At 46.4% G+C, this 27,904-nt stretch overlaps 1 protein-coding gene across 4 annotated transcripts; it reads left to right on the top strand.

The window, feature by feature from the left end:
• The first annotated feature begins 391 nt into the window (after positions 1 to 391).
• Positions 392 to 25,014, top strand: LOC118081167 (uncharacterized). Of its 4 annotated transcripts, none has more exons than XM_088663794.1 (7): positions 392 to 552; positions 2,767 to 3,059; positions 8,754 to 9,222; positions 11,045 to 11,171; positions 11,499 to 11,569; positions 12,027 to 12,153; positions 20,493 to 25,014. In XM_088663794.1, exons 3-7 carry the CDS (start codon positions 8,833 to 8,835, stop codon positions 21,935 to 21,937), a joined length of 2,160 nt encoding a protein of 719 aa, XP_088519920.1. In that variant the 5' UTR covers positions 392 to 552; positions 2,767 to 3,059; positions 8,754 to 8,832; the 3' UTR covers positions 21,938 to 25,014. The 4 variants fall into 4 exon arrangements, with proteins under 4 accessions (XP_088519920.1, XP_034963331.3, XP_060125043.2 ...); XM_035107440.3 differs by having other exon boundaries at positions 20,490 to 25,014; XM_060269060.2 differs by lacking the exon at positions 2,767 to 3,059.
• Positions 25,015 to 27,904: the final 2,890 nt, after the last annotated feature.

Raw genomic sequence — 27,904 nt, 5'->3', positions numbered from 1 at the left:
AGTAGAATTTTGACAGATTTTTTTCCGAGCACTTGGGGTCAAAAGAAAGTAATTTAAAACAACTGTCGTTGAGACATTTCATTCAGAATCTGCTAGACAGAGCCAGGCAGAAAAAGGTGGCAGGTGGGAGCAAAACCAGTCCTTCCCTTCCCTTCCCTGGCAAACAGATGTCTCTGTAAAGCTCTTTTAAAACTCTCGTCATTGTGTACCCCGCTAAAACGCCCGCTGCTGACACTTCAGGTTCCCTTTCGAACGATGCCATGGTTGTGGGTGGAGGATCAGGGGGCCATAGAGCTGCGAAGAGGAAGTTGTAGAGCCACCTTTCTCCCCTCTTTCCCCAAGCTCCTTTTAGAGGGATGAGAACCGGAAGTGTTTGCTCTGTGCGTATGTGGGAGGTGTTTTCTTTTTTTGGTGTGTGTGTTTTTTTTTTGGTTCCTGCTTTTGAGGTGGGTTGTCTCTATGCTCCATCGTGAGAATGCCCTTTGCAAAACCAGCCGCCGCCAGAGTTTTGCGTGGAGAGGAGGAGCTGCAGGAAGGAGGCCAGAATTCAAGGTGCCCAAAAATGTCAATGGGGTGATTTGGGCTTGCCCAAGTGGCGGAGTGGGGGTGGGGGTGGGGGGCGCCTATCTCCCATGTGGGGCTTGCATTTGTTTTGCATTGTGCGATACCCCCGCAAGTCAGGCCTGGCTGCGTGTGTGGACAAATCCATGGAGCTGGATCGTTGAATTTTAGAGTTGGGAATCATAGAATCATAGAGTTGGAAGAGACCACAAGGGCCATCCAGTCCAACCCCCTGCCAAGCAGGAAACACCATCAAAGCATTCTTGACATATGCCTGTCAAGCCTCTGCTTAAAGACCTCCAAAGAAGGAGACTCCACCACACTCCTTGGTAGCAAATTCCACTGCCGAACAGCTCTTACTGTCAGGAAGTTCTTCCTAATGTTTAGCTGGAATCTTATTCCACCCTGTGGAAGGACCCAAAGGGTTATGCAGTCCAAGAATTCATGGAAGTTAAGCCTGTCAGAGGCTGCTAGCCAGCATAAATGGTTGCTAGCCACCACGGCGGCGTTGCATCCATCCACCCACTTACCTGCATGGAGGATGGGAAGCAGGGATCGTCCACGGAAGCCTTGGCCTGATCCAGCAGTGCTTTTCTTGTGTTCCAAAAATTAGAATGGAGAGCACATACGCAAGGTGTGCCCCCCCCCCCCGGGCTGTAACTTTACCTCTTTCAAACCCGCTTCAGTGGTACACTGTGGGGGAAGTTGGTTTTCATAGAATCGTAGAGTTGGAAGGGAACCCCAAGGGTCATCTAGTCCAACCCCCACCCCTATAATGCAGGAATCTCGCCGAAAGCATCTTATTTCTCCCAGGACTCAGAGTCCTTTTCAGGGGTGGGACACTGGTTGGACACTGTGGGGGAAAGGATGCCGGCCTAAGTGGTTCATTGGCCTCTTCCTGGAGTCAGTTTAGCCTGGAGAAGAGAAGGTTAAGGGGTGATATGATAGCCATGTTCAAATATATAAAAGGATGTCATATAGAGGAGGGAGAAAGGTTGTTTTCTGCTGCTCCAGAGAAGCGGAAACGGAGCAATGGATTCAAACTACAAGAAAAGAAGATTCCACCTAAACATTAGGAAGAACTTCCTGACAGTAAGAGCTGTTTGGCAGTGGAATTTGCTGCCAAGAAGTGTGGTGGAGTCTCCTTCTTTGGAGGTCTTTAAGCAGAGGCTTCATATGTCAAGAATGCTTTGATGGTGTTTCCTGCTCGGCAGGGGGTTGGACTGCATGGCCCTTGTGGTCTCTTCCAACGCTATGATTCTATGATTCTGTGATCTGGTTGCTCACTGTGAGAACAGGATGCCAAACTAAATGGGCCTTTGGCCTGATCTTCTTTTTGCATCTCCCTCCTTGCTGAACCCCCCCCCACCTATTCCTCCCTGTCCCTTGACCCCAGGGAGCCATTGTGGTTTAGTGGTTGGCCCTCAAAAGACTCTGGCACGCCACCCTGGTGTGGCAGGAGGAGAGGATGGGAAGTGTGGCAGGAAGATTCAGGGACAATCAAAGAGACATTTGAACACCTCAGTGTAGTATAGTATCAAAATGGGGTTTTATAATTTGCAGAATATGGATAGATTTTCACATTCTAGGACTCGTTTCTTTGTTGTTTTCCGATGCATTTCTTATCAATATCGGTGTGCCGCAAGCAAGTTTTTATTCTGAAAAGTGTGGCCCAGAGGGCAAAAAGTTTGAGAACCACTGTCCTAGGACTTGGGAGAGACAAGGGTTCGAATCCCCACTTGGCCAGAAAGCCCACTGAGTGAGCTTGGGGAACAGTAACCATCTCTCAGCCTAACCTTCCTCCCAGGTACTACTGGAAGGAAAAAATTTTTTTATTTTGTTTCTACCTGCCAGGGTTGTTGTGAGGATGCAATGGGTGTGCAGGGGAGAGAATTATGCATGCCACCTGGAGCTCAGTGAAGGAGAGGTGGGAATATTAAAGCAATAAATGACTTTTTTGTTTTTTAAACCATCCATCCCTTTCCCGTGAGCAAAGCCGTCTTCCCATTACAGCCTGCCCCCAACGCACCCCAATTCATTCCCCCACGCCCCTTTGATTCATTGCCATGACATGGGGGGGGGGGCCGGAGGGAGCACTGATCTCTGTGCTCTTAGATGCAATTGTGGCGTGGTGGGGGAGTGGGGGAACGACGCATTTTGCAGAAGCTCCCAGCCTTAAACGAGGTTGTTTCATTCGTCTCCAAGGCGCAGCTCCTGAACGCAAGACGCTTTTGCCAGCCTGGCGTTCCACCCCACCCCACCCCCCGCCAGATGTATCGAGACTACAACTCCCATCAGCGCACGGGGCGCAAGAAAGACTGACACGTGGCTCTCCCCTCCCATTTCCTGCAAACCTCCTTCCTTTTCCGCGCGAAACCCCCGACCTGCCTAGCAACTGCTGACGCGGGCAAAGGGGCGCCTTTTCCCCATTGGCCGAAGGTCCTCTCTTCCGCGCGCAGGTTTCCGTGGCTGGTCCCTGCTTCCCATCCTCCGCGCAGGTAAGTGGATGGATGGATAAAAAGAAAGAGAGATGCATGGACATTTGAGGATTCAGGTCCATTGCACGCGCAGGGGGGTGGTTCCTTTGCTTTTTGTGTGTGTGTGTGTATGAGTTTTTCCGGTGGGTACCTCTGGGGGCTGAACTCCCCTATTTGCAAGACAGGATTCGCCCCCAGGCCCTAAAGCGGGGAGAAAGGGTTTCGTCCAGGCCGTGTCTCTCCCCCCACCCCCACAGCATGTTGCAGTTTTGGGGATACATGTGTGCAAAGGGGAAAAAGATGGGATCTAAATGCAACGAATGACTAAAATGGGGGTACAGCACAAGAGGAATCCCAAGGGATTTTTGTGCAGGGCTGCAAGCATCAGGAGGAAAGAGGTCATAGAACAGAATCATAGAATTGGAAGGAAGGGGACCCAACGCTCATCTAGTCCAACCCCCTGCAGTGCAGGAATATTTTGCCCAAAGTGGGACTCAAACCTAAGACCCTGAGATTAAGAGTCTCATACTCTCCCAGCTGAGCTATCTCAGGGTACAGTGGAAGGAGGGGAAAGCAAGGCAGCAAAGCAGGCAGCGGGCATAGCTGTCAAGTTCTCCCTTTTTTAAAGGGAAATTCCCTTATGCTAAATAGGCTTCCTCGCGAGAAAAGGGAAAACTTGACAGCTATGAACGGGTCACAAATGCTCTACTGTTTATTTACGGATGTCTCAGTATTTTAATACCTAGAGCCTATTGTGTATTTTACTCATGGATAAGCTTGCATCTTAAATGTCTGTGTAATGGGTTTCGCAAACCGCTTGGAAGCCTATTTTAACTTTAAAGCAATATATGAATGGATATATTGTAGAGTTCGAGCCCCCTGCAATGCCTATCTATCTATCTGCATCCCACTTTTTCTGCCTTTCTGTTTGATAACTCCTTATTAGAGAAGTTGCAAAACTCTGAAACCAAGAACCTTTGGGAATTGCCATCAGAAATCTCACAATGCATACAGTTAAGAACCCATAGTTAATTGATGCCTTTTTTATTAATTTTTTTGGTTTTTATTATATGGTTTTATGTTTCGTTGCTCTAAACCTCTTTAATCTTTTCTTTTATGACATGGAGGGCATATAAATATTTTTATAAATAAAAGAAGGGGATGTGGGTGGCTCTGTGGTCTAAACCACTGAGCCTAGGGCTTGCCGATCAGAAGGTCAGCGGTTCGAATCCCCGCGATGGGGTGAGCTCCTGTTGCTCAGTCCCAGCTCCTGCCCACCTAGCAGTTCAAAAGCACATCAAAGTGCAAGTAGATAAATAGGTACCGCTCTGGCGGGAAGGTAAACGGCATTTCTGTGCGCTGCTCTGGTTCGCCAGAAGCGGCTTTGTCATGCTGGCCACATGACCTGGAAGCTGTACGCCGGCTCCCTTGTCCTATAGAGCGAGGTGAGCGCTGCAACCCCAGAGTCGTCCATGACTGGACCTAACGGTCGGGGTACCATTACCTTTTATAGATTAAAAAATGAATAAATATAACAAAAAATTTTTTTTGGGGGGGCGCCTTTTGAAACACATGCTTTCCCTCCCCTTAACAGCTGACAGGATCGCCATAACCCCTATATGTGCCTACTTGACTGCTCCAATCTGCGGGACTGGCACTGTGCCCACATATTACTTGTTCTGCACTTTTTCCTGGTGGGAAAAGAGCCCGCCCGCGCCGCTTTGAGCCATCCCCTGGGGGGGGGGGAACCTTACTTTCTGCAGATTACTGTGGAGCTGCTGTTTTAGTGTGGCAACACACAGACTTTGCAGCTCCCCGACTGCTGACATTAGTCGTCTGCACTCTTTTCAGTGCCTGCGTAAAACATTTTTTTGTTTAGGCAAGCCCTACCCAGACATGTAGAAGTTACAATGTGCTTTATCTCTTGTTAGCTACTATTGATTTTAATTTTCTGAATTTGTTCTAAATACAGGCAGGCCCCTATTGCGGGGTGTGTGTGTGTGTGCTGTCTTTACATTATTTTCTCCCCTTGCGCATCTTACTGATTAGAGATTTAAATCATGATTTAAATCGATTTGATTTAAATCAAATCCACCCTGCTTTATTTTATATTTCTGAAAACCATGTAGAAGGGTTCCCCGCATATATTTTTTAATTTATTTTTATTGACAACAAGCCAGTTGCAGAAAAAAGAAATGAAAGAAAATTTGTTGTTGTTTTAAAATGTAAGTTGTCACAATTGCAAATAAAGAAGATTCACCTATGCAATTTTCTGAGTCAATAATATACCAAGGGGAGAGGGATGTTTGGTATATAATTACAAAGGGTTCCAAGGTCTAAATTAAAACAACTGCCCCCCCTTTTTTGTAAAAAAGAAAAAAAGAAAAATAGCCCTGAGCTGTACTGAATCAAGATGCTTGCAGAGACTTGGTAGGGTGGTTTTCTTAAAATCAGAACACATACTGATTTTATTAAATAAATGCATTAACTCTCTGTGCCGATGCAAACACCACCGATTGCAAAAGGCAATGGAGCAAGTTAGTCTGAAACCCCCAACTGTGGGAATAATGCAGCCACATCCTAAAGCCATGAAATGGTGCTTCTGCGCTCCACTCTCCAAGTGGTATGCAGGCACCATGGCAAGATCGGCTAGGCATAACGAGCCGGATGTAGAGTCTGTACTTCTCTCCATACCACAAGATAGATGGTCCTTCGAGCCGGAAAGATAGTTGGTCCTAGGAAGCCAAGCCAGCCATGAGGAACATCTCACATACATCACAAGTTATCCATTCCTGAGGTCATGCCAGTCCTGGGAACGTCTTCATCCATCTTTAATTATTCATTCCCCAGGAGCTCAAACTTCCCATGGGAAACATGCATACTATGGAGAACAATAGGGTCTGAGCATATATGGGCATAAGAGTGTTCTGCTGATATTATTGGCTATTGCTATATAGGTGTATTGTAATGATTGGTTTATGGCTATTGCATATGCATTTACTATACCTAATAAATATGTGGTCACGAGAGAGCTCAGGGCTCTCGTCCCACCCTGCTTGATTCTATCAGTTGTCTGTCTTCCTTCACGAGAGCCCACCACTTGTAATAAGCCTTGGTGCTATACCCTTTGCTGCTACATCTGGCTGTTAGCAGCTGGCTGTTACTTTGTAACAAGCCTTGCTGCTACACTCCAAGCTGTTAGGACCCCTGGCTGTAACACCCAACCTTTTACACCAGTGGTTCCCAAGGTAGGTGGCACTGTCCCCCTGGTGGGCAATAGTGCCACCTGGGGGACACTAAGAGGAAAGGGGGGGCTGGAGGTATAAATGACTGTTGTTGTTGTTTAGTCGTTTAGTGATATCCGACTCTTCATGACCCCATGGACCACAGCACGCCAGGCACTCCTGTCTTCCACTGCCTCCCGCAGTTTGGTCAAACTCATGTTCGTAGCTTCGAGAACACTGTCCAACCATCTTGTCCTCTGTTGTCCCCTTCTCCTAGTGCCCTCAATCTTTCCCAACATCAAGGTCTTTCCCAAGGATTCTTCTCTTCTCATGAGGTGGCCAAAGTATTGGAGCCTCAGCTTCACGATCTGTCCTTCCAGTGAGCACTCAGGGCTGATTTCCTTAAGAATGGATAGGTTTGATCTTCTTGCAGTCCATGGGACTCTCAAGAGTCTCCTCCAGCACCATAATTCAAAAGCATCAATTCTTCGGTGATCAGCCTTCTTTATGGTCCAGCTCTCACTTCCATACATCACTACTGGGAAAACCATAGCTTTAACTATACGGACCTTTGTCGGCAAGGTGATGTCTCTGCTTTTTAAGATGCTGTCTAGGTTTGTCATTGCTTTTCTCCCAAGAAGCAGGCGTCTTTTAATTTCGTGACTGCTGTCACCATCTGCAGTGATCAAGGAGCCCAAGAAAGTAAAATCTCTCACTGCCTCCTTTTCTTCCCCTTCTATTTGCCAGGAGGTGATGGGACCAGTGGCCATGATCTTAGTTTTTTTGATGTTGAGCTTCAGACCATATTTTGCGCTCTCCTCTTTCACCCTCATTAAAAGGTTCTTTCATTCCGCCTCACTTTCTGCCATCAAGGTTGTGACATCTGCATATCTGAGGTTGTTGATATTTATTCCGGCAATCTTAATTCCGGCTTGGGATTCATCTAGTCCAGCCTTTCGCATGATGAATTCTGCATATAAGTTAAATAAGCAGGGAGACAATATACAACCTTGTCATACTCCTTTCCCAATTTTGAACCAGTCAGTTGTTCCATATCCAGTTCTAACTATAGCTTCTTGTCCCACATAGAGATTTCTCAGGAGACAGATGAGGTGATCAGGCACTCCCATTTCTTAAAGAACTTGCCATAGTTTGCTGTGGTCGACACAGTCAAAGGCTTTTGCATAGTCAATGAAGCAGAAGTAGACGTTTTTTCTGGAACTCTCTAGCTTTCTCCATAATCCAGCGCATGTTTGCTATTTGGTCTCTGGTTCCTCTGCCCCTTCGAAATCCAGCTTGCACTTCTGGGAGTTCTCGGTCCACATACTGCCTAAGCCTGCCTTGTAGAATTTTAAGCATAACCTTGCTAGCGTGTGAAATGAGCGCAATTGTGCGGTAGTTGGAGCATTCTTGCCCACTGCCCTTCTTTGGGATTGGGATGTACTGGTAGACTGATCTTCTCTAGTCCTCTGGCCACTGCTGAGTTTTCCAAACCTGCTGGCATATTGGGTGTAGCACCTTAACAGCATCATCTTTTAAAAAATTTAATAGTTCAGCTGGAATATCATCACTTCCACTGGCCTTGTTATTAGCAGTGCTTTCTAAGGCCCATTTGACTTCACTCTCCAGGATGTCTGGCTCAAGGTCATCAACCACACTACCTGGGTTGTACGAGACCTCCATATCTTTCTGGTATAATTTCTCCGTGTAAATGACTAGCAGCCTTTGAAAAGCAGTTGTGTTGAATTAAAGGAAATAGTTTAATTGGATTTTGAATAAATGTGTGATTAAATGATTGATTGATTGTTGCTGTTTCGAATTTTATTGTTTTATCATCTTCCTTAGTGGGTCATGCAAACTGCTGTTCTGAATAATGCTTTTTATAGGGTAAGGTAGGGGGTCACTGGGGATAGAGTCATAGAATCATAGAGTTGGGAGAGACCCTGAAGGCCATCTAGTCCAACCCCCAGAGAGGGAAGGAAGAGGCAGCCCCGACCAAGTAAGAATGGCAAATCAAGTTGATGAACCATGCCCAAATAGCAAAATTAACTGGGAAGCTTAGGCAGCAAGAAGACAAGATTTTTTTAAAAAAAAAGAATGGGAAATGTTTATAATGTATATACAAAATCATTGTAAGCAGGTCAAAACATTAGCAGGATTTTAAATACACTTGTAATGTAATAGAACGTATGGATAACTTAGGAAGATGAACAAGTACTGTTATGCAGCTGAAAATAGAATTAAAAGGACCCATGGAAGGGGTGGGTGGGATGGGAGTCAGGAGATTCAGAGTAATCTTGATATTTTGATTTTGTACTGTTTTATGTTGTATGTTTATATCATTGAAAATCAATTTTAAAAGACTATTTTAAAAATCTAGTGACGGCTGGCCAGGTTGAGGCTTTGTAATTGGAACCAAGAGGGTGGGAGCCGGAAAAGGTTTGGGAACTGCTGCTTTACCTCTCTCTAATCCCACCCCCACCTTTTACAGCTTCTTGGCTTTCAATACCACACATCCCAGCTGTTCGCCTTTGGCCTTTTTGAAACCAGATGCAGAGCACGGAATAAAGATGGCAGAGGGAAGCCCTGAAACACAGAGGGGGCACAAGATCAGGAACAGTGGAGGATTCTGGGAAAGAACCATGCAGAAGATTCCGGGCAATGACAACACCAGCTCAGGCGCTGAGTGCCAGTGCTTCAGGGAGTTTGGCTACCAAGAGGCCGAGGGCCCCCGAGAGGTTTGCAGCCGACTCCACAGTCTCTGCCGTCGGTGGCTGAAGCCAGAAAGGTACACCAAGAGTCAGATGTTGGACCTGGTGATCCTGGAGCAGTTCCTGGCTGTCCTCCCCCCGGAGATGGAGAGCTGGGTCAGGGAGTGCGGAGCGGAGACCAGCTCCCAGGCGGTGGCCCTGGCAGAAGGCTTCCTCCTGAGCCAGGCAGAGGGGAAGAAGCGGAAACAGGTAAGAGTGTGTTTCATCCTAGTAGTACAAAGGAAACACAGGAATGCCTTAGGCTGGTCAGTTCACTGATGTGTCTAGCCTAGTATTGTCGACACTGGCAGGCGGTGATTTCAGGCAGGGAGTCCTTTCCAGCTCTTAATAGGGCTGGGTGATATATTGATTTGCTGTTGTTGTTTAATTGCTTAGTCGTGTCCGACTCTTCGTGACCCCGTGGACCAGAGCACGCCAGGCACTCCTGTCTTCCACTGCCTCCCGCAGTTTGGTCAGACTCATGTTGGTAGCTTCGAGAACACTGTCCAACCATCTTGTCCTCTGTCGTCCCCTTCTCCTTGTGCCCTCCATCTTTCCCAACATCAGGGTCTTTTCCAGGGAGTCTTCTCTTCTCATGAGGTGGCCAAAGTATTGGAGCCTCAGCTTCAGGATCTGTCCTTCCAGTGAGTACTCAGGGCTGATTTCCTTCAGAATGGATAGGTTTGATCTTCTTGCAGTCCATGGGACTCTCAAGAGTCTCCTCCAGCACCATAATTCAAAAGCATCAGTTCTTCGATATATTATCCAAAACTGGTTTTTTGACCTGGCAATACATCACGATTCATTCACACTCCAGAACTGGCCTTACTAAACATCTTCCAAGACAATAATGCTCACCTACACCACAAAGAACTTGTAACACACTTACTCTCAGCAACCAGAAAGATCATTACCAGACATTGGAGAGACCTGTCAGGAGTAAGCATGGACCAATGGTACCAAATAATATGGGAAACAGCCTTACTAGAGAAATTAACCAATAAGCTGAAACTGACACGGGGACAAATAGAAGAAGACGCCTTCACCCCGGTATGGCTCCCCTTTATCACATACACAGCCCAACAAGACAATGACAAAAATCCACCAACAGCATACAAATCAATATGGCTAACCTGATCCAAAACACCGACCCACCCCCACTCACACACGAAACAAAGACCACTATAGCTAATCACAAATGAACAATCATACCCTAGGCCAACTCCAACATCTCTCACCACCAAAGGAACACAAGCGAAGTAGCAGAGAACCAGCACAAGTGACGCTGACAAACAACCCCACATACACTGAATAAAATAGAAACATTGTCACCTGACCCCACCCCCACCCATCTTTCCCCTATCTACCTCTTTTCCCCTTTTCTTCCCAATGTCTCAACAAATGAAACTGATCTGTAAAAAATATTACAAGACATTGCAATACTTTTGTAAATCAAGAAAATCTGTAGTAATAATAATAAAATAAATGAATACATCACGGTGTGTGTGTGTGTGTGCGCGTGCGCGCACTATGCAAAAACCATGATGTGGGGGAAAGTTGAAGCCAGCAGATGCCTCTACATAGCTCCATCCTTATTTCAGACATTGTGATATAAGAGTATATTGCAACGTTTAACCGGTAGTGTATCAAAAAGTTGAAAACCAGCTCCATCCTTATTTCAGACATTGTGATACCATATCCATATACCCTGGTGTTTAGCTGGTGATATATCACCAATATATCATGATGCACTTTCCTCTTTAACGAGGCCTTTGGCTGATTGACATCCAATGCCCTTTAAAAAATGTGTTGGGGAGATTATTGGGTTGTTCTTGTTTTTATTATGTATTTTGTGTTTTTATGTTGTGAGGCCTGCGGGCATAGGGCGATATACTATTTTTAAAAATGAGAGGAGAGGCTGTCTTAGTACTGTGGGTTAATTCACAGGCCAGGCAATGATGGCCTTCGCATAAACCGTTTCCTAATCGCTCTCTCTGTCCCTTGTCTGGGATCTCTAAAAATTCCCTTTCAGGCAGAAGAAATGGTGGCAGATCCAGCTACCAACTTGGCAGAGGCAGAGGCAGCCCCGTTGGCCACAACCCTGAGGCCGCCTTGCAGGTGGATCGTGCAGGAGGGCGGTGGAGGTGCCACCTTGCCGGGTAAGGACCTTGATGGGGCCTTGGCCTCCTCTTCCACCTTGGCTGTTTTTATTCTACTGCTTATTGATTATCAAACTCCATCCCACCTTTCACAGCACAGCGGAAGAAAAATGGTTGTGATTTTAATGAAAAAATTGTGGAATAGATAAACGCATCATGGAAAGGTGGGAATGAAAACGCCATGGAAGAAGGGTGGAAAGTCAACTTTTAAATGTGTATAAAATGTGGTTTTAATTCTTTCTTTAAAAATTGTGAAATTCAATAACAATTAATTGGCAAGAAGATAACAGGATTAAGCACCTCCACGTCTCCTTTTCTCCCTCCCAGGAAGTGGCACAACCCTGGCAATTTCTCCTGCGGTTGGTGGAGGGGAAGGAGTTGCTGCTCAGTCAAATAAGGTAATAAAAGCTCAATGCTGGGAAATCCCGAAGTGGCAAAAGAAAGTGCTTAGGCACGCAGCATATGGTTACGGGATTTGCTCCAACGAGTTGCCGTGATGGCTGCCAACTTTAAAAGGGAATTAGACAAACGCATGGAGGAGAAGCCAGCCACAATATCTTGGCTCTGCCTCCAGGGTCCGAGGCCATAAATGCCTCTGAATAATCCCAGTTGCCGGGAGTTGCAGGTAGGGAAGAGTGTTGCTGCTCCTGTTGCCCTCGGGTCCTCCTTGCTTCTCTGCTTTTTATATTGGGCATCTGTTTGGCCACTGTTCTAACCAATATTGTTAGCTAGGTCGGCCTTGATTGCTTTTCACTCTTGCAGGAGAACCGCCAGACACGTTGCCTTCTCTCTCTTTTTGGGTCCTCACTTTTGGATCCCCTAGATGGACAAGCTGTCTTCTCTTCCTTATTCTAGGCTCCGGTGCACTTTGAGGAGGTGGGTGTCTACTTCACAGAGGAGGAGTGGCATCTGCTGGATCCGAGCCAGAGAGCTTTGCACGGGGAAGTCATGGAGGAGAACTGGGGGAACCTGGAGTCTGTTGGTAAGGCTCCCTCTCGGCCTTGTGTGGCAGGTGCTGAAGGTTGAAATGTTGATTGAGGTCATTTTATTGATCAATGTCCTCTTTTTTTCCTGGGGTTCCCTCTGAGGGAGGCAGAGATGCTTCATGACTTCCCTTTTTAAGTTTTGGGAATGTCGAATGTTATGGCTCTTTGTGCGCCTGTATAACCTGCCTTCAAATTTTGCTCAGAGCAGACTCTTGAACGAACTGGAGGTTGAGCTCTGCCCCATTGCCATTGAAATAAAAAAACATTGGGTCCCTAACTGGATCCTGGACTCACTTTTATTCCTTGGCTTCATGTTTTGTTTCAGCTGTTTCCCCTTGCCTGGGAGATAGAATCATAGAATCATAGAATCATAGAATCATAGAATCATAGAGTTGGAAGAGACCACAAGGGCCATCCAGTCCAACCCCCTGCCAAGCAGGAAACACCATCAAAGCATTCCTGACAGATGGCTGTCAAGCCTCTGCTTAAAGACCTCCAAAGAAGGAGACTCCACCACACTCCTTGGCAGCAAATTCCACTGCCGAACAGCTCTTACTGTCAGGAAGTTCTTCCTAATGTTTAGGTGGAATTTTCTTTCTTGTAGTTTGAATCCGTTGCTCCGTGTCCGCTTCTCTGGAGCAGCAGAAAACAACCGTTCTCCCTCCTCTATATGACATCCTTTTATATATTTGAACATGGTTATCATATCACCCCTTAACCTTCTCTTCTCCAGGCTAAACATACCCAGCTCCCTAAGCCGTTCCTCATAAGGCATCGTTTCCAGGCCTTTGACCATTTTGGTTGCCCTCTTCTGGACACGTTCCAGCTTATCAGTATCCTTCTTGAACTGTGGTGCCCAGAACTGGACACAATACTCCAGGTGAGGTCTGACCAGAGCAGAATACAGTGGTACTATTACTTCCCTTGATCTAGATGCTATACTCCTATTGATGCAGCCCAGAATTGCATTGGCTTTTTTAGCTGCTGCATCACACTGCTGACTCATGTCAAGTTTGTGGTCAACCAAAACTCCTAGATCCTTTTCACATGTACTGCTCTCAAGCCAGGTGTCTCCCATCCTGTATTTGTGCCTTTCATTTTGTCTGCCCAAGTGTAGTACTTTACATTTCTCCTTGTTAAAATTCATCTTGTTTGCTTTGGCCCAGTTGTCAAATCTGTTAAGGTCATTCTGAAGTGTGATCCTGTCCTCTGGGGTGTTAGCCACCCCTCCCAATTTGGTGTCATCTGCAAACTTGCTCAGGATTCCCTCAAGCCCATCATCCAAGTCATTGATAAAGATGTTGAACAAGACTGGGCCCAAGACAGAACCCTGTGGCACCCCACTAGTCACTACTCTCCAGGATGAGGAGGAGCCATTGATGAGCACCCTTTGGGTTCGGTCAGTAAGCCAGCTACAAATCCACTGAATGGTAGCATTGTCTAGCCCACATTTTACCAGCTTCTTTACAAGAATACCATGGGGCACTTTGTCAAAGGCCTTGCTGAAATCAAGATAGGCTACATCCACAGCGTTCCCTTCATCTACCAGGCTTGTAATTCTGTCAAAAAATGAGATCAGATTAGTCTGACATGACTTATTTTTCAGGAACCCATGCTGACTTTTAGTGATCACAGAGTTTCTTTCTAGGTGCTCACAGACCGTTTGCTTAATGATCTGCTCTAGAATCTTTCCTGGTATTGATGTCAGGCTGACTGGGCGGTAATTGTTTGGGTCCTCTCTTTTCCCCTTTTTGAAAATAGGGACAACATTTGCCCTCCTCCAGTCTGCTGGAACTTCGCCTGTTCTCCAGGAATTTTCAAAGATTATTGCCAGTGGTTCTGAAATCACCTCTGCCAGTTCTTTTAATACTCTTGGATGTAGTTCATCTGGCCCTGGAGACTTGAATACATCTAAACTAGCCAAGTATTCTTGTACTACCTCCTTACTTATTCTGGGCTGTGTTTCCCCTGCTGAATCATCTGCTCCATATTCTTCAGGTCGGGCGTTTTTTTCTTTCTTGGAGAAGACTGAGGCAAAGAAGGCATTGAGGAGTTCTGCCCTTTCTCTGTCCCCTGTTTGCATTTCACCATCTTCTCCTCTGAGTGACCCCACTGTTTCCTTGTTTTTCCTTTTGCTACGGACATACCCATAAAAGCCCTTTTTGTTGCTTTTAACCTCTCTGGCGAGCCTGAGTTCATTCTGTGCTTTAGCTTTTCTGACTTTGTCTCTACACGTGCTGGCTATATGTTTGAATTCCTCTCTGGAGATTTCCCCCCTTTTCCATTTTTTGTACATATCCCTTTTAAATCTTAACTCAGTCAAAAGTTCTTTAGATAGCCAGCCTGGCTTCTTTAGGCACCTTCCATGTTTCCGTCTCATTGGTATTGCCTGAAGTTGTGCTTTTAATATCTCCCTTTTAACAAACTCCCAACCATCGTGAACTCCCTTCCCTTTTAGTATTACTGTCCATGGGATTTCACCCAGCGTTTCCCTAAGTTTTCTGAAGTCGGCTTTCTTAAAGTCTAGAATTTGGACCTTAGTATGCTTGGTTGCTCCTTTCCGCTGGATAATAAACTCCAGAAGAGCATGGTCACTCCCACCTAATGATCCTGCCACTTCTACCCCACTAACCAAGTCATCACTATTGGTTAGGACCAGATCTAAAATGGCTGATCCTCTTGTTGCTTCTCCCACTTTCTGGACAATGAAGTTGTCTGCAAGGCCAGTGAGGAATCTGTTCGACCTTATGCTCTTGGCTGAGTTTGACATCCAACAAATATCAGGATAGTTGAAATCCCCCATTACTACTATCTCACTTCCTTTGGAATGCTTGGCCATCTGTTCCAGGAAGGCATCATCTGTGTCCTCAGTTTGGCTTGGGGATCTATAGTAAACTCCCACAATGAGATCACTGTTGTTTTTCTCTCCCTTAATTTTGACCCAGATACTCTCAATTTGGCTTTGAAGTTTTAAATCCTGGATCTCTTCACAGGTATACATATCCCTAACATATAAAGCTACTCCTCCTCCTTTCCTGTTTGGTCTATTTCTCTTAAATAGATTGTATCCCTCTATTACTACATTCCAGTCATGAGACTCATCCCACCAGGTTTCAGTGATGCCTATTATGTCATATTTAGTTTGCTGTACCAAGAGCTCAAGTTCATCTTGTTTATTTCCCATGCTCTGTGCATTAGTATACAGACATTGAAGACCGTTGATCATTCCCCCATGTCTCTTATTTAAGGATATTTTCGTCCCACCACTAGGTCTGCATGCTGCTTGCTCCATTTGGTCCTTGACATTCGGATGATCATCTTCAGCATTTGATAGACTCCTACCTTCAGGACCACTGTCTCCCTCCCCCACATAAGTCAGTTTAAAGCCCTCCTGATGAGGTTTTTGAGTTTCGTGGCAAAAACATTCCTCCCAACTTTTGTGAGGTGCAGTCCATCACTTGCCAGAAGTCCATCTTCAAGAAACTGCAGACCGTGATCTAGGAATCCAAACCGTTCCTGTTTGCACCATTTGCGAAGCCAGTTGTTCACTTCCCCTATTTTTCCCTCTCTCCCTGGGCCATGTCGTTCAACTGGGAGGACAGAAGAGATGACAATTTGTGCATCTAATTGCTTCAACTTCCTGCCCAGAGCCTCATAATCATTTTTGATCTTCTGTAAGCTATGGCTTGCAGTGTCATTGGTTCCCACATGCACCAAAAGGAAGGGGTATTTGTCGGTGGGTTTTATGATTCCTTGCAGCCGTTCTGTTACATCTTCGATCTTGGCCCCAGGTAGACAGCACACCTCTCGAGACATCTTGTCAGGCCCACAGATTACTGCTTCTGTACCCCTCAGTATGGAATCCCCAATCACCACTACTCGCCTCTTCATAGGCTTGGTTGGGATTCTTCCATGTGCTGTCCCTTCCAAGGTTACCTGCATATTCCCAGAGGACTGACTTGGTTGCTCGTCTTCATATTCCTCATCAACTGTGATGAGGGAGAGATCCTCAGGTGGAGTCTGTTTCTCGTCTTCCATGAGCACTTCAAAACGGTTGTGTAATTCTAAGCACTCAGAGCGATCCCTGGGCCTTCTACTTCTATGAGTCACGTTCCTCCATACATCTGGCTGCTGTGTTGGGGAACTGACCTCCTCCTCAGGGAGATCCCCTGTCTCATCCTTGGTGCAGACAGTGTGCTCTGCTGCATCCAAGAAAAGCTCCAGCTCTTTAATTCTCTGGAGCGTAGATACACGCCCCTGAAGCTGCTGCACCTTCTCTTCCAGAAGGGCAACCTTGTTTTCTAGTAGGGCAACCAACTTGCAATTGTTGCAGGTGTAGCTACCCACATCTTTTGGCAAGAAAACAAACATTGCACAGGAATTGCAGGTGACAATGCTTGTTCCCTCCACCTCCATCTTGAAAACCTTGAGGTCAAACGGGAAAGAGGAAGAGGCCTAGGCCCCCCCTAACAAACGTGTGAGACTTGCTGCCCTAGATCAAAAAGATGGTTCAAACTGCGCGCGCCGCTAGGCGCGCGCCGCTGCACTCCAAGCTCTGACTAGCTCCGCCCACAGCTAATCACCTGAACTTCCTGACTCACACTTCTAGGTGAAAGGTCACAGCCAGAAACAAACAAGGTCACAGCCAGAAACAAACACCCACACAAGCCTGAACAGTCACCCAAATCCAAGAGGCAGCAGCCCTAGAAAACCAGCACAGGCACACAAACAAGTAAGAAAACAGATAAGCACACAAACTTACTCACACACAGCCCCAAAAGACAAAGCCACAAAACCTACAGAGTGTCTCCCAAGCTCAGCTCACCTTCTGCTCCTTCCTCAGTCGCTGCACTCCAAGCTCTGACTAGCTCCGCCCACAGCTAATCACCTGAACTTCCTGACTCACACTTCTAGGTGAAAGGTCACAGCCAGAAACAAACAAGGTCACAGCCAGAAACAAACACCCACACAAGCCTGAACAGTCACCCAAATCCAAGAGGCAGCAGCCCTAGAAAACCAGCACAAGCACACAAACAAGTAAGAAAACAGATAAGCACACAAACTTACTCACACACAGCCCCAAAAGACAAAGCCACAAAACCTACAGAGTGTCTCCCAAGCTCAGCTCACCTTCTGCTCCTTCCTCAGTCGCTGCACTCCAAGCTCTGACTAGCTCCGCCCACAGCTAATCACCTGAACTTCCTGACTCACACTTCTAGGTGAAAGGTCACAGCCAGAAACAAACAAGGTCACAGCCAGAAACAAACACCCACACAAGCCTGAACAGTCACCCAAATCCAAGAGGCAGCAGCCCTAGAAAACCAGCACAAGCACACAAACAAGTAAGAAAACAGATAAGCACACAAACTTACTCACACACAGCCCCAAAAGACAAAGCCACAAAACCTACAGAGTGTCTCCCAAGCTCAGCTCACCTTCTGCTCCTTCCTCAGTCGCTGCACTCCAAGCTCTGACTAGCTCCGCCCACAGCTAATCACCTGAACTTCCTGACTCACACTTCTAGGTGAAAGGTCACAGCCAGAAACAAACAAGGTCACAGCCAGAAACAAACACCCACACAAGCCTGAACAGTCACCCAAATCCAAGAGGCAGCAGCCCTAGAAAACCAGCACAAGCACACAAACAAGTAAGAAAACAGATAAGCACACAAACTTACTCACACACAGCCCCAAAAGACAAAGCCACAAAACCTACAGAGTGTCTCCCAAGCTCAGCTCACCTTCTGCTCCTTCCTCAGTCGCTGCACTCCAAGCTCTGACTAGCTCCGCCCACAGCTAATCACCTGAACTTCCTGACTCACACTTCTAGGTGAAAGGTCACAGCCAGAAACAAACAAGGTCACAGTCAGAAACAAACACCCACACAAGCCTGAACAGTCACCCAAATCCAAGAGGCAGCAGCCCTAGAAAACCAGCACAAGCACACAAACAAGTAAGAAAACAGATAAGCACACAAACTTACTCACACACAGCCCCAAAAGACAAAGCCACAAAACCTACAGAGTGTCTCCCAAGCTCAGCTCACCTTCTGCTCCTTCCTCAGTCGCTGCACTCCAAGCTCTGACTAGCTCCGCCCACAGCTAATCACCTGAACTTCCTGACTCACACTTCTAGGTGAAAGGTCACAGCCAGAAACAAACAAGGTCACAGCCAGAAACAAACACCCACACAAGCCTGAACAGTCACCCAAATCCAAGAGGCAGCAGCCCTAGAAAACCAGCACAGGCACACAAACAAGTAAGAAAACAGATAAGCACACAAACTTACTCACACACAGCCCCAAAAGACAAAGCCACAAAACCTACAGAGTGTCTCCCAAGCTCAGCTCACCTTCTGCTCCTTCCTCAGTCGCTGCACTCCAAGCTCTGACTAGCTCCGCCCACAGCTAATCACCTGAACTTCCTGACTCACACTTCTAGGTGAAAGGTCACAGCCAGAAACAAACAAGGTCACAGCCAGAAACAAACACCCACACAAGCCTGAACAGTCACCCAAATCCAAGAGGCAGCAGCCCTAGAAAACCAGCACAAGCACACAAACAAGTAAGAAAACAGATAAGCACACAAACTTACTCACACACAGCCCCAAAAGACAAAGCCACAAAACCTACAGAGTGTCTCCCAAGCTCAGCTCACCTTCTGCTCCTTCCTCAGTCGCTGCACTCCAAGCTCAGCGACAGATGAACGAGAAGTGGTTGAGAAGTAAATTCTTCCCACACAGATACCATCTTCACAGCCTCTCCCAATTCCAAAGGAATGGAAAGATCGAGCTGTGTACCGGCATCATGCTCCAAATTGCCGGATGACCCACTCCCAACAGTTTCATATAGGTGTTAAACAGCATAGGAGACAGAATGAGTCATTGTGAGACCCTTCAGCCCCCAAACCATGGAGCCTAGCAACAATCTCCTAGTGCTGTTTCCTGGTAGCAACCCTGCAGGTGGGAGTGAAACCATTATAAAAACAGGACCTCCATCTGGCGACCCCTTAAGCCACTCCAGAAGAACACCATGGTCAATGGTTTCAAAAGTCATTGGTGGGTCAAGGAAAGCCAGCAGGGTTCAACCCCTTCTTCAGTCCCAAGAAAGGTTATTCCTCAGGCAATACTGGGCCTGAAACCAGACTGAAATGTATCTAGATTATCTTGTTCCTTCAGGTAAGGAACCAGGTACAGGGAACCAGGCAGAGGGCCTTCTCAGTAGTGGCCCTGTGGAACACCCTTCCATCAGATGTCAAAGAGATGAGTAACTCATCAGATAATAATAATAATAATAATAATAATAATAATAATAATAATATATTCATTATTTATACCTTTAGAAGACATCAGAAGGCAGCACTGTCCAGGGAAGCTTTTCAATGTGTAATGTTTTACTTTGTTTCTATATATGTTGGAAGCTGCCCAGAGTGGCTGGGGAAATCTGGTCAGGTGGGCAGGGTACTATTATTGTTATTATTATTATTGTTATTATTATCACCGTATTTTTCGCTCCATAGGATGCACCTGACCATAGGATGCACCTAGTTTTTAGAGGAGGAAACCAAGAAAAAATATTTTGCTTTCTTGAATTGTCCTAGGCATAGCAGCCAACTCCTAGAGGCCTAGGTGCCTCCCCCCCCAAATTAAATATTTGAGGAAGCTTATTTTGCAAAGGAGGAAAGCTCCATTTTTTAAGAATCAGCTCAAAGTTGTGCAGCTTTTTTTGCAAATGGGAAAAAGCCCCTTTTGGGGGGGGGTGTTCATCTCAGAGTTGTGCATCTTTTTTGCAAAGGGGGGAAGTTCCCTTTTTGAGGATCAGCTCAAAGTTGCTGAGTTTCCTTGCAAAAGGGAAAAATCCTGTTTTTATGGGGTTCAACTCACAGTTCTGCAGAGGAAAGAAAAGAGAGCCATTTCTACAGTTTCCAGACAGCTCATCTAATCAGCCAGTCACATGTCTCCCTCTGCAGACAACAATTGACGCCTAGGCAAGGTGCCGGGAAGGGAGCTAGCTCTCTTATCTCCCTCCCCGATCTCTTTGCAATCAGCTGCTCAGTGGGTTCCTTTCTCTTTCCCTCTTGTTAACCTTTAGCTCTTTCTTTAAAAAAAGAAGCATGATCTGCCTTTAGCCCCAGGGCAAAACGGCTCCAGGGACCACACATTCGCTCCATAAGACACACAGACATTTCCTCTTACTTTTTAGGAGGAAAGAAGTGCGTCTTACGGAATGAAAAATACGGTATTATTATTATTGCTATTATTATTATTATTATTATTATTATTATTATTATTATTAACAAGTGTGCTTTATGTCTACTTTCCTCTCTTTGTTACAGCAGGTGCTGAATGGGAGACTGAGGGTGAACCACACAGCATGCCTTTGGAAGGAGCTGGGTGTATAGACGGGAAAGCTCAGAGAAGGCAAATGGAACCAGAAGAGAAGGACAATTCCTTTGCTTCTCAGTTTGGCGACTTGTGTGAAATCCCAGCTGAAGACCAAGAGAAGAAAAGTATTCAGTGCTGTGTGTGCGAGGAAATCTTTAGTTGTGAATCAAGCCTTAATACTCACATGAGAATCCACATGGAGGAGAAAACATATAAATGCCCGGTCTGTGAGAAGAGCTTCAGCTGTAGCGCACATGTTCGTGAACATCTAACAGTCCACATAGCAGAGAAGCCATATCAGTGCTGGGACTGTGGACGGAGCTTCCAACACAGCACAAGTTTTACACGGCACTTGACGATCCACACTGGGGTGAAACCGTATAACTGCTCTGAGTGTGGGAAGAGCTTCCGTCTGAGGGCGTACCTTAATTCACACCAGAAACTCCATACGGGGGATAGACCGTACGACTGCTCCAAGTGTGGGAAGAGTTTTGTGAGCAGTGCGCACCTTCGGTCGCATCAGAGAATCCACAGCGAGGAAAAAACGTACAAGTGTTTGGAGTGCGGAAAGGGCTTCAGGCAGCGGATACACCTTAGGTCACATCAGGTAATCCACACGGGGGAGAAGCCACATAAATGCTCCGAGTGTGGAAAATGCTTCACTCACTGCAAAAGCCTCACACGGCACCTCCTCACAATCCATACAGGCGAGAAGCCGTACAAATGCTCAGAGTGTGGAAAGAGCTTCAACCACAGCATGAACCTTAAGTTACATCAGAGAATCCATACAGGGGAGAAGCCGTATGAGTGCTTGGAGTGCGGGAAGAGCTTCAGCTGGAGGACCTCTTTTACTTCGCATCAAAAGATCCACATGGGGATGAAGCCATACAAGTGCTCCGAATGTGGAAGGAGCTTCCGTAACCACATCAGCTGCATACGTCACCAAAGTGTGCACACTGGAGAGAAGCCGTACACATGCTCGGAGTGCGGGAAGAGTTTCAGTCACAACTCTAGCCTTACCGAACATCAGAAAATCCACACAGGGGTGAGGCCGTATATATGCTCAGAGTGTGGAAAGACTTTCATCCGGAGACTACACCTTACAAGCCATCAAAGAACCCATACGGGAGAGAAACCATATAAATGTTCGGAATGTGGAAAGCGATTCAGCCAGAGCTCGAGCCTTAATGTACACCGAAGAATCCACACGGGAGAGAAACCGTATACGTGCTCGGTGTGTGGGAAAAGCTGCAGCCAGAGGTCAAACCTTAATGTACACGAAAGAATTCATAAAGGGGTGATTCCTGTCAATTCTGCCGATGCCTGTGATGTAGAAAGAATTTCAGTTACGGAACAGGCCTTCAAAGTAGAGGATCCATACATCGGATATGGAATCTAAATGACTCGAGAGCTTATCTGTCTAATCAAATCTGCGATCCTTGAGAGGAAATGCAGAGAAACCGTATAAATGCTCACAATACAACAAATTGTATGTTGGCTCCCCAACATTGCTAATGAGAGGATGATTATGGGGACCAAACATCTATCAGGAGCCAACATCTTCCATGTCATCCTCTGATCAAAGGCTCCTCTGGCCACTTGGGCAGAATAAACTTTCCTAATTCTTCCAAGTGACCACCTGTACATCTGCAGTTGCAAAGATGGTTCCTATACTGTCCTGTGCCATTTTAATCTGATAACTTCATGCCATTGTGTCATTTCTGAGAAGGTAGAAGTTTCAGGTGCTGAGCTTTTTTGTAGGAAGGAGGTTATGGAGATTGATTTTATATGGTTTTAATGTTTATTATTATTATTATTATTATTTAGTTATTAGTTTGATTTTATATTTTATGTAGCCTGTCTCAAGATCCCTTAAATTAGGGGTGGGAACCTCAGGTCCAAGAGCTGAAAGCACTCTGTCCGGCCTGCAGGAAACTCCCTCAGCCCATGCTCCTGTTTCACATTCTTCCTTGAGTGGTTTTTGCCACACTTGGGTCTGTCACTGAATTCTGATAATGCCTCTTCTTGGCTTGGATGGAAGGCAGAGCAGGGCTTGTGCTGAAACTAGCCTAATGTACAAAAGGTAAAATGTTCGTTTCCTGATCTTCCCACGTTCACCTCTGGCCACACGCCCATCACTGGCCTCTGAAAGGTTACCCAGAAGGAAATGTGGCTCTTGGGCTCTTGGAAAAATGTCCCCCACCCCTCTGTTGCTCAGATGCAAGCAGGACCCATCCCACCTGAGCAGTTGACAAAAGAAGTCTTGCTATTTTAGAGTAGTGCAGGGCCTACGGTGGGCGATGGGTTCATCTATATCAGTGGTTCCCAACAGGTGGTCCGGGGACCCCCAGGGGTCCGCGAGCTATGCCAGAGGGGTCCGCAAGATGCTATTAGAATAAAAAATATATTAAATATATTTCGTATGATAACAGATTTTTTGTTTTGGCTGCTTCCTGCATGAGCAGAGTCTAGAGCAAAACTACAATTAGAGGCAGTAGTTCTGCTGTATGCCATTAGGTGGCGCTTTACAAACACTACTGTTTTGCAAAGAGGCAGCGCGCGCATTCTAATAACGCTCACCTCCCCAAGATGCTTTGCACGCGTCGGCTTCATTTGTGCGCTACTGCGCAGGTACCTTGTCTTCTCCATTCCCCTCTCTCCTCCCTGGCACGCGCTGCCTCTTTGCAAAACAGTAGTGTTTGTAAACAAAGCGTTGTTTTTCGCGGAAGCTACAGTTTGCGTAGTTAAAAATGGACCGTTGGTTAAAAAGTGGTTCGTTAAAACGACAAAGGCCTACAGATGAAGAGGAAGAACTGTAAAAAACGTATAAATATAAAATATAAAAAGACTCTTAATTTGGCTCTCACTTTTTAATTTTAGGATTAGGAGTTAATGGGGGTCCTTGTCACAATAGCGGCTCGATGAGGGGTCCTCGAGAAAATTTTGTTGGGAACCCCTGATCTATATATATAAAAATGTAAAAATCGTGAAAGTGCGGGATCCACTTTTCTCCGTAACCGCTTGACCGATCGTCCTGAAATTTTGACACAACGATCCACGCCACTCCCCGAGCGTTGTTAGAAAACCCCCCCTCAAATCTCACACCTCTGCAGGTACAAACCTCTGTTTCAACAAAGTAAAACAGCGCCCTCAAGTGGATTTCCTCCCACAATGCACCCCCTCCCTTCCTGTGAAATCTACACCACACCCACAAACCCTGCCTCCACCACGAGATCCACCACTCACATCCATCCATCCGGCAGAGGTATTGAAGACCAAACCAACTGAAAACAGGCCTTTTGCAGCAACAATGCCCAACATTGCCAAGTGGAGGTAGGGGCCTGCCTGGGGGGGGGGAATGGGGGGCCGAATAGGGGGCAGGGATAGGTAATGGGTCAGAACAGGGTGGGGGGAGACACAGGGATGAAACCTGCCCTCTCCGCAGTATCTCGCCTTGACTCAGGGGGACTCTGAGGCTCAGGGGGATCTGAAGAGGGGCTATTACCCTCCATTTCACAGACTAACGCACAGCAACACGTGCAGGGCCAGTTAGTAGAGTCACAAAATTGAAGAGTTGGAAGGGACCATCTTAAGAAATAGCTCCGTTTGAAGACTTTAGTTATGGAGAAGGCTCAGAGGAGAGTTTTCTCTGGGGCAGCCCTTAAAGCAACCTTTCTCACCAGGTGTTCTTGGACTACAGCAGGTAGGTCCAACTCCCAAGAGACTGTGATCTACTCCCAGTATAAAGAAGCTGGCAGTGATCTACCCATTGACATTGGAGGGAGGAGTAGTGTGGGTGGGTGGAAGGAAGGAAGGAAGGAAGGGGAGAATTGAGCAGAGTTGTTGAGTTTTTTTGTGCAGGGGATTGCCCTGCACAGCGTTTTTTAGCTTTTGGGGGGGATGAGCTTTTTGGGTGGATGATCCCACAATCTACCAGGATCAACCAGGGATCTACCAGTAGATGGTGATCTACTGGTTGGACATGCCTGGACTACAGGATCTGTTTTCAGGGATAGTGGAAGTTGTAGTCCAGGCATGTCAAGCCTGCGGCCCTCCAGATGTTTTGGACTACAATTCCCATCTTCCCCAACCACTGGTCCTGCTAGCTAGGGATCATGTGAGTTGTAGGCCAAAACATCTGGAGGGCCGCAGGTTTGACATGCCTGTTGTAGTCCAACAGATCTGGGGGACCCACGTTTGCCCTAAATTGTGGAATTCCCTCTTCACAGTTGTGTCTGGAGAGTTAAAGTATGTTTGTTGGGACCCCTCTCTTCTGTTTTGTTTAATCTATGCAGCTCTGCTTCTGCTTAGAACTGCTCTATTGCTTTACATTTTTATAATTGTACGAAAAGTTTTGCTTAGGTTTATATATATATATATATATAATTTTGTACATTTATATTGTTGTAACTTGCCCTAGGAACTTGTGAAGGATAGAGAAGCAGTCAAATAAACAGAACGTCAGAATTTAGCAGACTTCAGGCTTGCAGGATCTGCTTTGTTTCTCACTTGAACCCCCAGGTCCACCAAGGGGAACCTGGTGCAAAATAATAGGTAGTGGTTGGAGGACATCATAGAATTGTAGAGTTGGAAGGGGGCCAAAGGTCATCTAGTCCAACCCCCTGCAATGCAGGAATCTCAGCTAAAGTATCCATGGACAGATGGCCAGCCAACCTCGGCTTAAAAACCTCCAAGGAAGGAGAGTCCACCACCTCTCATGGGAGTCTGTTCCGCTGTTGAACAGCTCTTCCTGTCAGAAAGTTCTTCCTGATGTTAAGTTGGAATCTCCTTCCTTGTAACTTAAAGCCACTGGTTTGAGTCCTACCCTCCGGAGCAGGAGAAAACAAGCATGCTCCCTCTTCCATGTGACAGCCCTGGAGATATTTGAAGATGGCTATCCTATCTCCTCTCAGTCTCCTCTTTCCCAGGCTAAACATGTCCAACACTTTCAACCGTTCCTCATAAGGCTTGCTTTCCAGACATCATAAACTCCCTGCAATTGGGTCAGGCCAGTGGCCCATCGAGTCCAGCATCCTGTTTTCACTGTGAGCAACCAGATGCCCCCAAGGGAAGCCCCTAAGTAAGGGTGGCGCTATGAGCTGATCTTTTTCTGGCGTTCATTGCTGTAATTGATGGCATCAGTGAGGTTGGCATAACTTGGTATAAAAAGAGCCCCATTACGACACACTTTAATCCTGGTGCTAGTCCTTCTCTTAAACATGACTTGGAAAGGTGGTGAGTACCGTATATACTTGAGTATAAGCCGACTTTTTCAGCACATTTTTTATGCTAAAAAGCCCCCCCTCGGCTTATACTCTGGTGAGGCGGGCGGCTGTGGCAGAGGGACGAGTGGCCCAAAAGGCGCCCTTACGGGCTGCTCCGCTGGTTTATGGTGTGGTGAACCGGCTTATACTTGGGTCAATAAGTTTTCCCAGTTAGGGGGGAGAGGTAAAATTGGGTGCCTCGGCTTATATTCGGGTCGGCTTATACTCAAGTATATACGGTAAATATCCTGCCCTTTTAATACCTAAAGTATTAAAATCAGAACACTAAAGAAGGTAAAGGACCCCTGGATGGTTAAGTCCAATCACATTCGGCTATGGGGTGCGGCGCTCATCTCGGTTTTCAGGCTGAGGGAGCTGGCATTTGTCCGCAGACAGCTTTCCGCGTCATGTAGCCAGCAGGACTAAAATGATTTTGTCACAATGGGATACCGAGACGAGTGGCAGAGCACACGGAAACACCGTTTACCTTCCCACCGCAGCAGTACCTATTTATCTACTTGCACTGGCATGCTTTCGAACTGCTGGGTTGGCAGGAGCTGGGACAGAGCAACAAGAGCTCAACCCGTCTGCGGTGATTCGAACCCCCGACCTTCCGATCAGCAAGCCCAAGAGGCTTTGTGGTTTAGACCACAGCACCACCCATGTCCCTTTCAAACACTAATCTAGGGGTCAGCAACCTTTTTCAGCCGTGGGCCGGTCCACCATCCCTTGGACCATGTGGTGGGCCAGACTATTTTGAGGGGGAGGAAATGAACGAATTCCTACGCCCCACAAATAACCCAGAGATGCATTTTAAATAAAAGCACACATTCTACTCATGTAAAAACACCAGGCAGACCTCACAAATAACCCAGAGATGCATTTTAAATAAAAGGACACATTCTACTTATGTAAAAACACGGTGATTCCCGGACCATGGGCCGGATTGAGAAGGCGATTGGGCCTTAGGTTGCCTACCCCTGCACTAATCTCATGTTATCAGCAAAATATAATTATCACCTTCTGTAGGAAAGACTAGAGTTCTACACAGACAATGGAATCTTCTTCCCCAAGTAAAGTCATAATTCAGGAAGGATACAAGGATGCAAACTGGATATGGTAAAACAAAATAGCAAACAGACAGGAAATAAAGGAATAGAGGTATTATATGGTTCACCCATCCTCTCTTAGTCTTACCCATAAAGGAACACGGGCCCAGCTCTTTCACTTAACTTGGATCCCACACGATTTAGGGCTTTATAGGCTGTATTATCACCTTTCAGAAACTGAAATATTATTTCGGCAGAGTGCTCCGCTTAGCAACACAGCAGCCATGTTCTGCACTATCTACAGCCTCCAGGCTGTCTTAAAGGGGAGCCCTACATAGATTGCATTGCAGTAGGCGAGGGGGAGGTCAGTAAAGCCTAGATGACGGAGTACAGACTATCCGAGTCCAGGAACCAGGCCATAACTGGTGAGCTAGCCTAAACTTGGCATAAGCACTTCTAGCCACAGAAGCCACTTGAGCTTCCATTATTGAAGACTGGAGTCCAGGACTACAACCAAACTATGAATTCAATCTTTCAGGAGGAATGCAACCCCTCCCAGAACAGGATGCGTCCCTAATTTCTGGACATGGGAACCACCATCCTCCCCTAGTACTTCAATCTTAGCAGAATTCAGCCTCGTTTTATTGGCCCCAGTCCAGTCTATTCTGGTAGCCTAAGGACATACAGGATTTGATAACTTAAAGGTAAAGGGACCCCTGACCATTAGGTCCAGTCGTGACCAACTCGGGTTGCGGCGCTCATCTCGCGTTATTGGCTGTAATAATAATAATAATAATAATAATTTATTATTTATACCCCGCCCATCTGGCCGTTTACTTTCCCGCTGTAGCGGTACCTATTTATCTACTTGCACTTTGACGTGCTTTTGAACTGCTAGGTTGGCTGGAGCTGGGACCGAGCAACGGGAGCTCACCCCGTCGCAGGGATTCGAACCACCAACCTTCTGATCGGCAAGCCCTAGGCTCTGTGGTTTACCAACAGCGCCACCCGCATCCCAAGTTTTTATGATGAAATGTATACATTTTGCTATAT

Source organism: Zootoca vivipara, chromosome 2 (assembly GCF_965207765.1).
Source record: "Zootoca vivipara chromosome 2, rZooViv2.hap1.1, whole genome shotgun sequence".
NCBI classification, from domain to species: domain Eukaryota; kingdom Metazoa; phylum Chordata; class Lepidosauria; order Squamata; family Lacertidae; genus Zootoca; species Zootoca vivipara.
The sequence above is the reverse complement of the archived record's forward strand: the minus strand, read 5'-3'. Positions and strand labels throughout refer to the sequence as shown.